This window comes from Podarcis pityusensis (genome assembly GCF_964106645.2).
Source record: "Podarcis pityusensis genome assembly, chromosome: 9".
NCBI classification, from domain to species: domain Eukaryota; kingdom Metazoa; phylum Chordata; class Lepidosauria; order Squamata; family Lacertidae; genus Podarcis; species Podarcis pityusensis.
Window position 1 is genome coordinate 64,821,011 of NC_138034.1, and position 16,454 is coordinate 64,837,464.

Genomic DNA, 16,454 nt, shown 5'->3' on the forward strand with positions numbered 1-16,454 from the left:
GGACGCGGCGTCGGAGGGGAAACGTCGGGAGGAGCCGCGGAACTGGCGAGAGAGAGGAGGGGATCGGGCGCACCACGTGGCTGGAAGCGGAGTCGCCGCTGCATCCGGATCGCGGGAGCCCGATTGGCTGCGGCGAATGGACGGGGAGGCGGAGTGGCCGTAATGCGGCGCGCAGGAGGAGGAGGAGGCGGCGGCAGCTGGAAGCGGCTGGGCGCATTCGGCGTGCGCTTTGCTGCGCGCACCGTCCAGGGCGCGCGCGCGCTCCTCTGCTCCGCGGGGCTTGCTCGCAGGGAGGAGCGCGCACATCGCCGCGGAGCAAGACCCCGCCGTGGCTAGTGGGGGGATTCCTCTCGTGCAAGCGCGCGGGGTTGGTTAAGGTGCAAACCGCCTTCCGAGGGAGCGCCTGAAATGCGCGGCGCGTTTTTGGAAAGCCGTTAAAAGGATCTGCATAGAAATTCAACCAAGGGGAAGCGAGGAAGTCACTTAACAATGTTAATAATTGTAATTTTAATAAGGTTATGATTTATGTTTGTTTATTTGTTTATAATTTTGTGAAAATAAATTTTTTGGGGGGGAAATGAAATGCGCGGCGCGTCACCATCATCATATCGATATTAACAATTGGTAATAAGTCGGGCCTCGGGCTGCATAACGCGTGCGGCCATCCCCATTTCCGTAACCCAAAGTAGTTACGGATTTAATAGGCGTGCACCCAAACTACCGTGTTGTGTAATAAAAGCTGAGCGGCCATTTTCCCCGCTGCGTAGAGCGAGTGCCTGGGGAGGGTGCATCTTGTCTGCAATATTGGAGCAGCAGCTCCCTGCAGGTTTATCGGCAGGACAAGCCGTGCGAGGACATTGTAGGCTGCAACCCTTGGTACCGTTGGAATATTAGCTGGCACGCGCCCGCAGTTGCCCTACCGCTTCGAGGCAGAGGCTTCGTTTGCCCAAGAAACGCTTGAGATTCTTTATTTTGGGCACTAATGGTGGATTCAAAGGTATGCTCAGAATTAGGGTCCCGTCCTGCTGTGGGCAGCCCAAGCTATTAGTGTGCATCGTTAACTGACAATGCCTTTGGAACGGGACTAGAAATGTATGGTAATTGAATTCTGGTATTTTGGTTTCTTGCTTGGTTTCCACTCATTTCTCCTATTTCCTGATTAAAGTCATTGGTGACTTGGTGCATCAGGACAAGCAGGGCTTAGCCCTACCCAGTAAAATGTCAAGCTGGTCTTTTTTAAAAAAAGTTTCCTCCAAAATCTCAAACCAGTGCTCTTTTTTGTCTCATGCATCTTTCCATAATCCATTTGGAGTTAGTTTAGGAGGGAAATAGTTCTGTCAATCTCCTATCCTCTTTACCACTCAGTCAACCTCAGTGCAAAAGTACGGCTGTGGCCGGGAGGTCCCATCCACCTGTATCCAGGCAGAAAAACAAAATGATAGTACATGTGTATGTTAATGGCATTTAGACCTGATTTTGCAGTTGTTGCCCCTTCCTGCATGATGGTAATTTAGCCATATTTGCAGGTCTTTTCCAGGAAGACTAAAGAGGCAATACATCTATTCTGAGCATGCTCAGAACTGTTTCCTTGAAGGTCACACCTACAAAGTTCAGGGCCCAGCTGTGTGCTTTGCAACTTTATTTTGGTAAACCCTAGATTGGAACTTTTCTAGGTTCTGGTGAACTGGAATACATAAAACACTGAGTGGGTGCTCTTATAGATTCCCATTATGTACAGCATTTACTATTGGTGTTTCTGCCCTGCCCCCTTTCATTTTGGTAAAAGAGCAGCAGCGAATCCATGTATCATGCAGTAGAAGGCTTATATTCAGTGTTAGTCCTACTCAGAGCACATCCATTGCAATTACAGTGGTACCTTGGTTCTCAAACTTAATCTGTTCTGGAAGTCTGTTTCAAAACCAAGGTGCGCTTTTCCATAGAAAGTAATGCAAAATGGATTAATCCGTTCCAGACTTTTAAAAACAATCCCTAAAACAGCAATTTAACATGAATGTTATTATCTAACAAGACCATTGATCCATAAAATGAAAGCAATAAACAATGTACTGCAGTCACACAATCAATCAGTAGCTGAACAGTCACAAAAACAACAAAAAGAGCCGCAAAAACAAAAACGCAAAATAAATACATTGCCAAAAACAGACAGACTTCAGTGTAACACTCAGAACAGAAGCGTAACACTCAAAATGGAGCCCGTTCGGCTTCTGAAAGAAGTTTGCAAACTGGAACACTTCCGGGTTTGCAATGTTTGGGTTCCAAGTTGTTTGAGTACCAAGGTGTTTGAGAACCAAGGCACCACTGTAATGGACCTAAGATTCATTAATTTCAATGTGTCTACTCTGAGTAGGACTAACACTGCATACAACCAGGTGAGATTAGATTTCAGACTGTTACTGTTGTGGAAACATCTCATTAAATATAAACAGAGATACCTCATTGCGCAGACAGATGCAGTCTGTGCGTACTACTTATGGCATTTATTTCTGAAGCTCAGTTCTGAACCATGTCTCTCTGCTCAATTTAAATCCCCTAGTCTATGTCATGCTTTGATTGGGTAGAATATTACCTGCACCTCTGCTGTATTTCTAGAGCATTTAACTTTATGACTATTTTACAAAAAATATGTTCTTGGTTTTCATTTTGTTCTTTTAAATAAAATTCATTTTCAGATGAAGATTTTTTCCTTTTCACTCCCTCTATGCTATATTGCTAATCACAAACAAAAAGTTCTCTTTAATAATATGATACTTAACCATGCCAAAGCCCAAATGCAACCCTGGAACAAATGGAAAAAGAAGATTGTGCCTTTAAATATATATCAGTGAGTCAGACTTCACACACAGGATTATGTGGAAAGGCTTCCTTGTCATAGGGTGTGGAATTCAAGCAGGCTGGAGACTCAACACTTCTCATTTTAGAAATTTTGGCCAGCGTGTCACCAGGATAGTTTTCCATTTTGGGGCTCAGCGGTATGTACCATTACTTCTTGTAAAGCTGCATGGAATGAGATTGCTCAGTTCTACTCACTTTGCCACCCCTTTTTATCTCCTCCATTATCTCCTCTATTAATTCCACAATTTAAACCCTACTTTTCTTCATAAACACATGAAAAGCAGCTTACAGCAAGACCAAAACACAGTAACCAGAATAACCTAAATGTTACTAAAATCAATGTGCTATAAGAAGAGGAGGATAAAATAAGTTAAAATGCAAGGGGATAAAAACATTTAATTTCTGCTGGAAGCTCAGGGGCATTAAAAGGTCTTAGGAACATGCTATAAGCTTAAGAGAGTGTTTATGTGGCTTTCAAGAAAACAAATGTATTTGTATAGTATGCTACATACAAATAAATAAGTAGAATACCAGTTGCTGAAGCCTATGACTGGGAGAGTGCTATTGTGCTCATGTTGTGTGGTCTCATCCAGCAGCACTTTCCTTATGTACTTTAAAGAAGTTTCACTGATTGGGAATCATTCCAGTTGCTTAAGTCTGCAAACTAAACATTTCAAAACACTGCCATTTGAATTCAGTGAGGGATAGGCAGTGTGTCCTATAAATCTGATGCTCTCAAAAGAATGAAGGACTTTCAAAAAAATAAGGACGCCTTTTGGGGAGGGCAATACAATAATCCTTCCACTTGTGAAGGGACAAAAACCTCAGAATCGACCAGGAAAGGAGAAACTTTGCCAAAGATCGAAAGGCTGTACTCCTGTGCTTTTAAACTACTTCATACATGAACTAGAGTTAGTGGGAAGTGAGGCGGCGGGACCAAATTGTTCAAGTTTGCTAGCGGGACCAAATTGTTCAGGTAACCCTGCTTAGAAAGGCGGAGGATGCTCTGTCCTTACTCTTTGTCCTCTTCCCCCTTTTTTTACCAAAAAGGGTGGAAAGAGCATTTAATAATAATAGTAATAATAATAATAATTTATTTGTACCCCGCCCATCTGGCTGGGTTTCCCCAGCCACTCTGGGCGGCTTCCAACAAAGACCAAAAATACACTAAAATGCCCCAAAGGAGATGCCCCAAGGACCTCAGTGGAGCTTCCTTCCTTCCTGATAAGTGTGCGTAGGATAGAAGGCTTGCTTGAAGCATTACTTAACTTCCTGCTAAAGTCTGAATAGCAAGCAGTGGGGAGTTTGAGAAAGCAGCCAGGCAACTCCTGACACCAACTGCTGAGCACCACCCTTCTTGGGTGTTTTTTCCTGGCTTGGGTGTGTTCTTTAACTGCGACAGAGCTTGCTTGCCTGAATGGAGAGAACAATGTATGTGTGGAGAAACCAGTGTTTTTTTCGGGGGGGGGGATGCAGGGGTACGCATACCCCTAAACATTTTGTGAATCTTTGTCCTTTTGTCCATTTACTGTATTTATTTTTTCCGATTTGAACTATAAAATGGGATTTTCTTGAGTCAAAATGAGAGTACCCCTAAACATTTTTTTAAAGAAAAAAAAAACACTGGGAGAAACCTTTACCATTTGTGTGGCTGGAATTATGTAGGGTACTGGATGAAAGATATAAGGCTGCGTACATACCATATGTTTAAAGTATGCCTCCCCCGCCAAGAATTATGGGAATTGTAGTTTGTTAAGGGTCCTGGGAATTATAGCTGTGCAACAAGTTTCTTACAGTTCAGAATATTCTCTTTTTTTGGGGGGGGGCTGTTCTTTAAATGCATGGTGTTTATGTAGCCGTTGTCATGTATCATACTCACCCTTGATTTGCACTCTGTTTCCCACAAAGAAATACAGCCCTCACAGAAACCTCATCCAAATCATGATATGTATGGATGTCCTCTGGGGAACTCTTCCTGCACTACATGCACAGCTGTCAACTTTCAGATTTGAAAAGAAGGGATCAGCAGCCTCGAAAATAAGGGATCAGCAGCCTCACCTGTCCCGGGGACAGTCTATGGGATATCTAACAATCCGGGATAGCAGTGGGAAGCAGTGGGAAACGGCGCTGGAATAAGGGGGTTTCCTGCAAAAAAAAGGGAAGGTTGACAGTTGACAGCTATGCTGCTACATGACCATACAGGCGCAAACATGGGAGGGCTTCATTGTGCCCACTAAAAGCCTCCACCGACCCCTTTTTTCCGCACTGCGTAACATGCGAAAGAGGCCACAAACCACACAAGCAGGCCGTACAATTGATTTTGGGGCAAGTACAGAAACAAAAACTTTGCACCCAGGCAGGTCCTTTCAGAAGCTGTGAATGTGGGGTGAAGGTGAAAACTAGAAGCAGGGCTCACTTTCCCACTGGATGTCCCACGTGTCCTGCCCATCTGTATTTACTCATGGAAGAAAGGCACTCTGCACTTGATCAGGAGCCACGTTTCCCTTCATCCGCTTTATGAAAAGCAATGGCAGATGCAGGTCCCTTAACACCAACTAAGCCCTGACTCCACCATCATTGCCTTCTGAGTAAATAAGACTTAGCATTACAACCGCAGCTTATTATTTTTTTAGGACCCGTCTTATTTTGTTGCTTTGAACCGTTTTTAAATGTTGTGCTTAAAATATTGCAACCTTCAGGCGAAGAGTGGGTAAATAATAATAATAATAATAATAATAATAATAATAATAATAATAATGGGAAACGAGACCCACTGAACGCAAACGGCTACTTTTCTACGCAAACGTGTGGAGTCCCTGGTGGAAGAAACCGAAAGGCCCTGCTCTTAACATAGTTCCAACCCACTCAGGCTCACGCCTTGGCCATTGCCCTTCCGCCACTGGAGCGCTCTTTTCCTACAGGAAATCCCTCCGCCCTCATCCTCCTCCGCGCCTGCGCCTGCGGACGGCGGCGATTGGGCGAGAGAGGCCGTATATAACCGCGGCGCAGGCTCTGCCCGGATCTCTTGTTACGGCCGCCATTTTAATACTCTGCTCGGCTTCGCTCGCTTGTCCCTTCTCTCGTCTTGTCTGTGTCTGTGTGTTGTGCGCGCTTCTTCTCGGCCCTTCTCGGCCATGGAGGACAACACCGACTACGGCAGCAGCAACAACAACAACGCGGGCTCCGGCGCCGGCGGGGACGACTTCGCCGAGGGCTCCAAGATCAACGCCAGCAAGAACCAGCAAGATGACGGGTACGAAGGGCAGCCGAGCAGGTGGAGGAAACCAGCCTCGCGGCGTGGCGAGGGGAGGGGGAGGAAAAGAGCGAGGGCGCCATTTTGTCCTGTAGGAAAAGTAAATGGCGGGAAGGAGGGAGGGGGGAACTGAGGCGGCTCGGCCACGTGACTAGGCCGTTCCCACGCGAGCGCCGCCTCCCCGGGCCCCTTTTGTGTGTCCTTCGCTCCGCCCCCCGCCCGCTCGCGCGTTCGGCCTCAGCTTCCAACTGGGCGGAGCCGGGAAGGTGCCCGTTAAGGCGCCGTGACGCAAGCGGCAGCCTATGGGGGAGCGCGGTGGGCGGGATCAAGGAAAGCTGGCGCCGCCGCCGCGTGCGCAGTGTGGGAACCGGGGAGGAGTAGTAAGGGGCGCCTGTTTCGCGTGCGGGGAGGTCCCAGGTTCGATCCCCAGCGGGGCTAAGGAGAGACTTACCTGCTCTGCAGCCCTGGAGAGCCGCTGCCGGCCAGTGTAGGCTTCGTTGTGGGTGAGGCTCTCAAGGCATCTTGCTGGGTTCTGGGCGCACTTTCTCTCAGCCAAGGCTGCGCTCGTCACAGGATTGCTACTCTAGTACATTTTGCTTCACTTATTTATATTGCGTTTCTGTCCCACCCACCCCGTAAGGCGCTCGTGGTCCCCTTTGCCCTTCCATTAAGTTTAATCGCCACAACAACAACCCTGTGAGGTAGGTTAGGGGGAGAGAGCAAGTTGCCGAGGGGGGATTGGAACCCTCCCAGGCCCCGGTCCTGTGTTTCTCAAACTTGGGTCTCTGGATGTTGTTGAACTACAACTCCCATTGTCCCTAGCTAGCAGGACCAATGGTCAGGGATGGTGGGTCTTCCAGCTGTTGTTGGACTATAACTCCCAAGTTGCAGAAACATTGCCCTACTCCCAACAATCATAACTGCTGCACTTTGCCTGGCAACAAATAATAAATTATTATTATCATCATGCAACATCACTCTTGGATGTAGTTGTCTTCTTTGGTGATCACTCGTAACCGAGTAAGATTGTTTTACATGAATATGGTCTTAACGGTGTGTCTGTGACTGTTGAGGCCAATTCTGGATCCATACATCCTTCCACAGTGGAGTCAGAGGTTTCAGGTGGTAGTTGATCACAGTAAGGATTTGCCAAACTGCGCCTTTCTCTTAGCACATTTCTCCTTTTCTGAGTTCTGCTTCTTCAAAGGCCATGATGCCTTTGGTAAAGGCTGTTCTCCAGTAGGAGCGCTCACAGGCCAGTGATTCTCAGTTGCTGGTGTTTATACTACATTTTTAAAGATTTGCCTTGAGAACGTCTTTAAACCTCTTTTGTTGTACCAACCTTCTGATGATGCTGGATTGCAATTCCCGCTATTCCTGGGTGTTGGCCATGCAGGGCCACATAGTTCTCTAAGGCCTTATCCCAGTCACCTACAATATGAAATCCCCATTGACCTACCTTTCAGGGCTGTCAAGACTGAGAGCATGGTTAGTTATCTGCACTTTCATGTTATCCTGCATTTCAAGTTTTCTTGAAATGTATCATCGTTGCAAGACTATTCAAAGCTGATAGTTGTCCTTACTTATTATGCAAGTTTCCTGCTTCCAGGGAAGGGTGTCTGATGTCATTCTTTCTGTCCTGATTCCATTCTAAGCTCAAGATAGGATGAGCAGTTAATCAAACATGTACCTTTCATTCCTGTTGCAAAGTCTTAAATCAGGATAGATTGTGTTTGCCTGCAAATAACATCCAATCCATATACTTTTACTTGGAAGTAAGTCCCATTTAAACAAAATAAGCTTCACACTAAGCATGGCTAATACTTTCTTTGCGTGAATGAAAGTGTAATAGAGTTTCTATAGGCATGTATTTTAAATCATATATACATTTACTGTTGTGTAGAGGCATTAGAACTTACAAGAGTTGTCATAATCTCAGAATAGACACAGAATGTGTTCCGCTTCATGAAAATGTTAACCTATACTTGGCTACTCTTGTATTTGGGCTTTTTGAGATTAAAATGCTTTCTCACCCAAATAATGGAAAATAAAGATAACATTGTAGATCAGCATTGAGAACTTTATGCCCAGCTATTCCCATGGTAGGGATAAGAGATAGGACTTTAATATATAAAAATGCAAGGACCTTTACAGTCACCTTTGCTTACAGTTTGAACCACATATGCAGGACAAATCAGTAGAGCAGTGTTCTGAAGGATCCCCTTTACCCCAAAAATGAGGTTTTGGATTTTTCTTACTAACTTGTGACTGTACATCGTGTGACATGCTTTAGTTTTTCTAATTTATGTGGAATACAATAGAGACATGGTAAATGAGTTGGGGCAATCAAGCATAGTTGTCTATCTTGCTTAATAATTCTGTTCTGTATTGGTTAGTGTAATTGCCTTACTTTAAATTTATTAGCTACCTTGCACATGGAAAGTCAAAACATACATTAAATCTATAATGTTTTGGGAAGGTATAATTTAATCAAATCTCTGTCCTTTCATTGCAGTAAAATGTTCATTGGAGGCCTAAGCTGGGATACGAGCAAAAAAGATTTGACAGAGTATTTGTCTCGCTTTGGAGAAGTGGTGGACTGCACAATTAAAACAGATCCTGTCACAGGGAGGTCTAGAGGCTTTGGCTTTGTGCTTTTCAAAGATGCTGCCAGTGTTGAGAAGGTATGTAAGTCTTGGTGTTAAATGGCCATAAGTAGCATCTCTGAATACTTATGAAATATTTTCATTTTCTGAGTCTGAATTTGAACTCGTGTATTTTTAGGTTTTGGAACTGAAGGAACACAAATTGGATGGCAAGTTAATAGATCCCAAAAGGGCAAAAGCTTTAAAGGGGAAAGAGCCACCCAAAAAAGTTTTTGTTGGTGGACTGAGTCCAGATACATCTGAAGAGCAAATAAAGGAATATTTTGGTGGCTTTGGAGAGGTATAATCTTTGTTGTTGTCTTTGTCTAGCATTTTTTGTGCCTACAGTTGAGGGGTATTTTGTGGCATACTTACGGGTAAAACATTGCTTGTTCTAAATTGTACAAGAAGCCTGCAACTTGTGCACATTTAACTTGCATGCATTCAGCTTTACATGCTTGGCCAAATTTAAAAAGGGTTGGGCACCCAGTAAAAAGAACGTGGCAATCTCATCCACCATTGCACCCAGTGTGTTTTGACTGTAATTTTAGCTTTAGGCACGATCCCCAAAAGTTGTGGGCTTACTGTAATATAGTAGTTTTGAATGACACTGTCTGCATTTGCATACAACAGTAAGCTAGACCTTCTGAGTGAGCAGTGTTTCCTGGTCACTCCTTTATTTTGATTCTCTGGCACAATCAGGATTAATGTAGGAGGGAGCTTTGACATCTCATTATGTCCAAGTTAGGGATCAGAGTTTGCTGCAAGAAGCTATGATCAGTAAAGCTGATTCAAAATAGGCCAGAAAGTCTGGCTTATTATGTGCAGATGTGACATTTGAGTAGCTTGATAGCTTTACTCTTGGGGTCGTTGACTTTGAGAGCTTACAGTGGGAATAAATGGGAACAATTTGAGAGTTGCGTTTACAATGGAAGTAGGGGCATGGGTTCGGATTTTTACACTATTCAATTAAGACTTCTTGCAAGCTGCCTAAAATATTAATTATTGGTCGATGCACTGTAATGCACCTGGTGCTTAAGAGTAACATAAGGAAAAGATGATCCTTGTCTCAAAGAATTTGTAGCCTAAATTGCATCAAAGGTAAAAGTAAGATGGGTGAAGGAAGGACTTAAGAGGGTAACAAAAAGAATGAGGGAAGAGCATTGGATGAATGTGAGTAAATGTAGCTTGAGTTTGATCAGAGTCCAGGGGAAGGATTTGAGAGCATGTAGAAGTTAGAGATTTAGTTTTAGGCATGAGGGTTTGCAAAAAATGGGATGATAGAGGTTGGAAGCTGGAAGAGTGAAGGTATATACACATTGCAAAATAGGGCCAAGAGGATGAAGGAAGGCTGTGTTGGCTGGGACTGATGGGAGTTGTAGATCAAAACACACGGAGAGCACTAGTTTGGTGAAAGCTGACATTGGGTTAGGTTTTACAGCTTTTAACTGTGATTTTCAGATAGAAAATATTGAGCTTCCCATGGACACGAAGACAAATGAAAGAAGGGGTTTCTGTTTCATCACATACTCAGATGAAGAACCGGTAAAGAAATTGTTGGAAAGCAGATACCATCAAATTGGTTCTGGAAAGGTATTGCTTTGTGTTTGTCACTTGCATCTTCTCTTGCATGCAAGAGCGATGATAGTTCAGAATGTTAAGTCCTTCGTTTATGTAGTATTACAGTTCTGCACTTTTGTTTTCATCTAGTGTGAGATAAAAGTAGCACAGCCCAAAGATGTATATAGGCAGCAACAGCAGCAACAGAAGGGAGGCAGAGGCGCTTCATCTGGTGGGCGTGGTGGTTCCAGAGGACGTGGCAGGGGTGAGTGTGCCTTAAATCTTAACTGCTGAAATGTGTCTCCAGGAACCATCTGAATCAGGAGTTGCAACCAGAGGGGGTGTTCTTGGAGTGATACTACATTGTAAGACTGAGGGGAGAGATGGTTTTACCTTTTTTTAATTTGGGAGCCTTTGTAGCTGAATATTAGAGTAAAAATGTTTTAAATACAGTGGCTTTTAATTTTTCTCTAACATAAAAGAAAAAGCAGTTGTAAAGATTTCATGTCATAATCACTTTATTTTAGGTCAAGGTCAAAGCTGGAACCAAGGGTATAACAACTATTACGATCAAGGATATGGAAGTTACAACAGTCCTTACAGTGATCAGAGTTACAGCAGCTATGGTGGATATGATTATTCTGGGTACAACTACCCAAGTTATGGCTATGGACAGGGATACGCTGACTACAGTGGTAAGCCTCTTTTCTTTCAACATTGCCTCTAGTTCATACTACAGATTTAGGGTAGTTTTATCTTTCTCATCCTGGCATCTATGGGGCAGGAAGATGAGGGTATTGCATATTTCTTTATGGATTTTTAGTTGTGGGAGTTTCTTAAGAGTTGTGTGAGTCTGTATTGAAACTGATAGAGGTTTGTGTAAGTATCTGTAACGATTCCAATAGTAGTTTGGTACAGCATGTTTTGAGTATCCTGTGGTTTTGAGATGGACTTTTAAGCTGCAATTTCTCTCCTGAACAGGACAGCAAAGCACTTATGGAAAGGCATCCCGAGGTGGCGGTAATCACCAAAACAACTACCAGCCATACTAAAGGAAAACCTGGAAAGAAACAGGTGTGTATTGAGTGAAAGTGTCACCACCCATACGTCTAATCTAATTTAAAGATCAATAGACAAACAAGTATAAACCACTTTTCTTGGATAGCCTTTTTCTAAAAAAACTTTTTTAAAAAACGTGTTTTGAAATGTGTTTTTAAAACTCTTTACTTTTAAGTGTCTATAGATCTTTAACTCTGTAAAAGGTGGTTCATCGTCCTTAGTACTTCAGAGAAACATAAGAGTTTTTCTGCTTACATTGTGTGCCAGGTGGTGTAGAGGAATAATTAAACTTAATAGAAGTGTTAACCAACAGGTAAAGTACTGAAATGGGTACAACTTAAGCAAAACAAGATTGTTGTCTTCTAACTCTGACATTATACCTTGTTTGTACCCGCCAGCGGGAACTTCATTGCAGGCCGTGTGTCACCCTGACCACGTCTATCTCTGGGGGTCGCACGTTGCAGGCAGAGCGCAAGGCATACACCAGAAAACGCTGTCCTGTGGTATGGTCTCTTCCAACTTCATGTACCAGCGTAAAGATTAAAGTGGAAAACTTCAGACTTTGGCTTCTTTTTAAAAATCTTCTTTGAAGATTTAAGTGTCTTAACTTAAAATGGTTTTTTACAGGAGTTAAAGTGCATAAATGCCTTTACAGCTTAATCATTTTTGGTCTTCTGTTTAGTGTTGTATATCAATTGTGGAACCTCGTTTTAAGTGTTCGTTCTTTAAGATTTAATGCTTGCTTTTTTCTTTTATAGCTATTAGTGAATTCTACAAACCTAAACGAACTTTTAAATCTGGAAACATTAAAGATCATATGCAGATGGCAGTTTCTATTTAATCACTTGGCTAACAATAATTTTCCTTGTATTGCCACTTTCTCTTTCCCGCTAGCAGTTGAAGCCGTGAAAGGCTCTTCTACAGCTTGGTTTCTAGTAAACCAAGAACTTCCTTGCTGAGTTTCTGCAGTTCTTTGACATAGCTCCATCATTTGAGCTGAACTGGGACGCCTGGGCATGTAAAGTGCAATTGGGTCATCAGAAATATTTCATGTTGACAGAGATGCATATGATCTTTAACAGTGAAGCGAGGAATAAATAGAGGACTTAAAGCAGTTCATGAAAATGGACCTTTTAAAAACGATTGTAAACGTTGCACTAGTCTCATAATGTTTTTTGTCTTGGTTGTAGGTAGATTCTACAGCAAAGCCATCTTGCAGAACATCAGGACTGACTGGAGGGTGGTCTTCGTGACATGAGATTATTTTGTAAAAGACTTTTAGTGTATGACACAACAGTGTCCAACTGTACATAGCGGCCGAATAGTTTTCTTTATGGTTTTTACTTTTTGTCCTTTTGTCATCTGTGTTATGATGCCAATGTGGTTCTTGTGTTTATACAATTTTTATTTGTATTTCTTTGTTGAATGACTCAAATAAAAATGCTTATCTTCTGTGAGTGCTGTCTTCAGCATTTTGAGAATACCACGGCGGTTGTATCAGGCTCAAGAATACCATTAGGTACTTGTGAGCAATATTGCAACATGTTAAACCCACACAGTGTGTGCTAGAGAAATGCAAGGGTATGTGTGTCTCAACTGTATTCCATGCTGTACTGCAACATGATTCTATCACCAACGTTTTCATTTAAAAAATGAAGAGACTTTATTGATTATAGAAGCAAGTGTGATCCTTTATGTTGATATATAGTCCCTAATCTATGTATGATGCAGCTGCTTGGAGGAAAGTCATCTCTTTTCTTTGAAAAACACTGAACAGAGACTGAAACATAACCTAGGTTTACTGAAAATGGTTGGCTGGTCGTTTGGGTGTTTTTTTAAAAAAACATTTGCATTGTAATTAAGTTGTGCAGCTAAGGTGTTTTTACTACTAAGGAAGACAAAATGCTGTTTCATTAAAATACAACAAACTGATCTAATCAAAAGTTTTAAGTACTAGGAGGGGTGTTTGTCCATTGCTCATGCTTTGACACCGACTTGGCAGTTGCAGCCAATACAGTCTAGTCTGCTGCTGATAAACACAATGGGATGATGCAGTGTGTCTACTTAGCCTTAGTTATGATAATGACAATCACTGGCATAAACACTAGGGCTTTCAAATGGAATCTAAGAACTTTGTCTGATCTTTGAAAAACTAAAGGTATGAATAGTGTTTAGTCTCTCCATCCCCCTGAGCTTTGTTTTCTTGTAAACGAGTAGGCTGTGTCTAAGCAGTCTTTAGATTGCTACAGCCCAGTGACCTTAACAGTAAAAGGAATCCAAGAAATGGAAACGAGTGCTAGTCAGCAGGAAAAGCAAACCCTATGAAAATAATCAGTGCCTGGGGAGTTTACTCCATGAGTACTTGCCCTTTCATTATTGTTCCCTTATCTAGTATTATATGGTATTTGTGGATGTGGCTTTTTCAGTGCTGCATTCTTTCTATATAAAAGAATATATTAAAGAATAATAAAAACGATAGTCAAACTGTCAAGTGATCTCGCCTTACCCTAATGTTGAGTGGTCACCAAAAAGGACCTCTGACCATGATAGTAATTGAGCAGTTTATATAATGGTGCACATAGTTTCAATGTCAGTATGCAATACAGTACATGTAATCTGAGAGGGAATCCTACTTCCCCATTTAAAAAAACTTTCCCCTGGGTCCTGCTCATCCTTAAGTTGCCACCAGTTCTTTCAAGAGAGCCAGTATGGTGTAGTGGTTAAGAGCGATATGGTGAACTGGGTTCGCTTCCCCGCTCCTCCACATGCAGCTGCTGCGTGACCTTGGGCTAGTCACACTTCTCTGAAATCTCAGCCTCACTCACCTCAGTGTTGTGGGGGAGGAAGGGAAAGGAGATTGTTACCCGCTTTGAGACTTGAGGGGAGTGAAAGGTGTGATACCAAGTCCAAACTCTTTTTCAAAACTATGGTAAGTCTCAGGTCCTAGGAAGGTAAGGAAGCTGCCATATGCCCTAGTCAGACCACCTGGCTATTCAGTAATATATTTCCTATGCTGATTTGCCCCTCTCTGGAAATGCCAGAGTTTTATCAAATTTCTAAACCATACAAAGATCACAGAGCAGGTTACAATATACTGTAAAACAAAAATAGCATAGTAAAAACCATTTGCGCCCCCCCCCCGAGTTTAAAAGGCTATGCAGTCGTACCTTGGCTGTCGAATGGAATCTGTTCGGGAAGTCTGTTCAACTTCTGAAAATGTTTGACAACCAAGGCACAGCTTCCGATTGGCTACAGGAGCGTGTTTGGGAGCCAAAACGTTCGAGTTGCAAGGTGTTCGGGATCCAAGGTACAACTAGATTGTTTAATTAGCCTAAGGCCTGGGAAAAGAACCATTTATTTGCCTAGTGTACAAGGATATTTAATGAGAGCCCCTGGACATTAGGAAGAGAGTTTGCCCTTTTAACATGAGACTTTGAGGCAAAGCATTCTCTCACTGACAGACTAGCATGTTCCCCTTCATAAACTAAGGGTCTTGTATATTTTAAAGACAACTAGTTTAGAACTCTAGTTTCATAGAATGCAGTCTTTCAGATTCAGTAAGTCAGCCAGTAGGCAGGTGTGTATAATACTGGGAGGGAATTGTAAGCAGTTCAGAAAGAAATGAAATGCAGAAAAGAACAGTGATAACTACTAATCAAGACTGACGGTTCACAAGAAGCTGTTATTGATAAATCTTGGCAGCGATACTAAAAACTTGCGAGCCAACCCAAAAGTGACAGCACTAAACCTCTTGATGAATTTAATTCATGTTAACGGTCTCCTCTTGAAGTTCACTTGTTCCAGTATCTGCTCTGTGCCACCTGTGAAATTCCTGTATTTAAAAAATGCTCTGTTTGTACTATATTACTTTTATGTGGCACTTTACTGGCATCTATTTCTTATCCCTTAAAGAACCATGCAGATATATCAGTATTAAACCCCATTGATGATGGAAGATTGGCTGGGTGGGGAGCCAAGTTTAAGAGCGCCCAGCAAATATTAGTGTGCCTGTTTTGCATGAGAGCACAGTGCCCCAGATTCAATATCGTCGGCATCTCTAGGCCAGACTGCGAATATACTGAGTCACAAGAGAGCTAACAGTACTGTTTTACACTATAATCTAGGCTGCTATGCATTTTTGGAGGTTCTTAGTACAATATTGTCTGTCGTTTAATTTTGAAATGTGCCATTGCTTTCAGATTTGCAGAGAGGTGGTCGTTTCAGTCTTTTGCAGCAAAAACGAAGGGCCTCGTGGCGCCTTAAAAGAGGTTTATTATGGCATGGGCTTTGGTGAACCACAGTCCGCTTTATCAGGTGGATGAAGCTGATGCTTTTTGTTTTTTTAAAAAGATGGTATTTTGATAAATAAAAGTGGGTCCTGGGCATGTCTCACAAACCCATCTCGTGTCTTTCTCGCATCTCATACAGCACTGCACAAAGCGTTTCTCATCGCTGAACGTGTTATGGACGCGCGTGGGATTGTTAACAGGATCGTTCGCCTGTTAAATGCGGGCGGAAATTTGCAGACGCAATAAATGCAATAGCAAACGGTTCTGGTTCCGCAGGCAGTGCAAGATCCGGCGGGATTATGTTCATAATCCAGGACAGCTTTTTTTTTTTTTAAAAAGTGCTTTTTATTTTTCATTAATAACAATCCAATGCTGGCCACATGAATACAATACCAAATCAACACAATCAAAAGAGCCCATTAATTCAGCTCCGAATTAAACATTTTTGGATGACTTCCCGTGTTCTGGTTATCAGGAGTTGATGTGATTCCTTGGTCCTGCTCCAATCCTCTTTATCAGTCCAAATACAATAGTTCCGACCTTAATCCTTTATTTTAGCAGCCACTGGTCTAATCCAGGACAGCCTTGGGCCGCTGCCTCCCGCCCTTCCCTCTCCTCCTGCGAGGGAGTCGCGCTTCCATCTCCCCGGAGAGACCCGCTCCCTTTGGCCGAGACCCTCGCGGGATCTCCGGCTCCGACACCACCTCTTTCAGACAGAAATAAAGGGAGTCCGAGTGGCGCTCCGGGTTCTTAGTTCTGTGGGAGAAATAAACCTCCTACATCCGGGGTTCGTGT

At 42.9% G+C, this 16,454-nt stretch overlaps 1 protein-coding gene across 5 annotated transcripts; it reads left to right on the top strand.

Annotated features, from left to right (window-relative positions):
* Positions 1-5,861: 5,861 nt before the first annotated feature.
* Positions 5,862-12,827, top strand: HNRNPDL (heterogeneous nuclear ribonucleoprotein D like). 5 transcript variants are annotated; one of them, XR_013990481.1, is made up of 9 exons: positions 5,862-6,127; positions 8,622-8,790; positions 8,891-9,052; positions 10,213-10,344; positions 10,462-10,576; positions 10,839-11,006; positions 11,293-11,385; positions 11,769-11,873; positions 12,561-12,827. XR_013990481.1 is itself a non-coding variant. In XM_081021140.1 (8 exons), exons 1-7 carry the CDS (start codon positions 5,988-5,990, stop codon positions 11,361-11,363), a joined length of 957 nt encoding a protein of 318 aa, XP_080877266.1. In that variant the 5' UTR covers positions 5,862-5,987; the 3' UTR covers positions 11,364-11,385; positions 12,561-12,827. The 5 variants fall into 5 exon arrangements, 3 of the variants coding, with proteins under 3 accessions (XP_080877266.1, XP_080877267.1, XP_080877268.1); XR_013990482.1 differs by having other exon boundaries at positions 12,565-12,827; XM_081021140.1 differs by lacking the exon at positions 11,769-11,873.
* Positions 12,828-16,454: the final 3,627 nt, after the last annotated feature.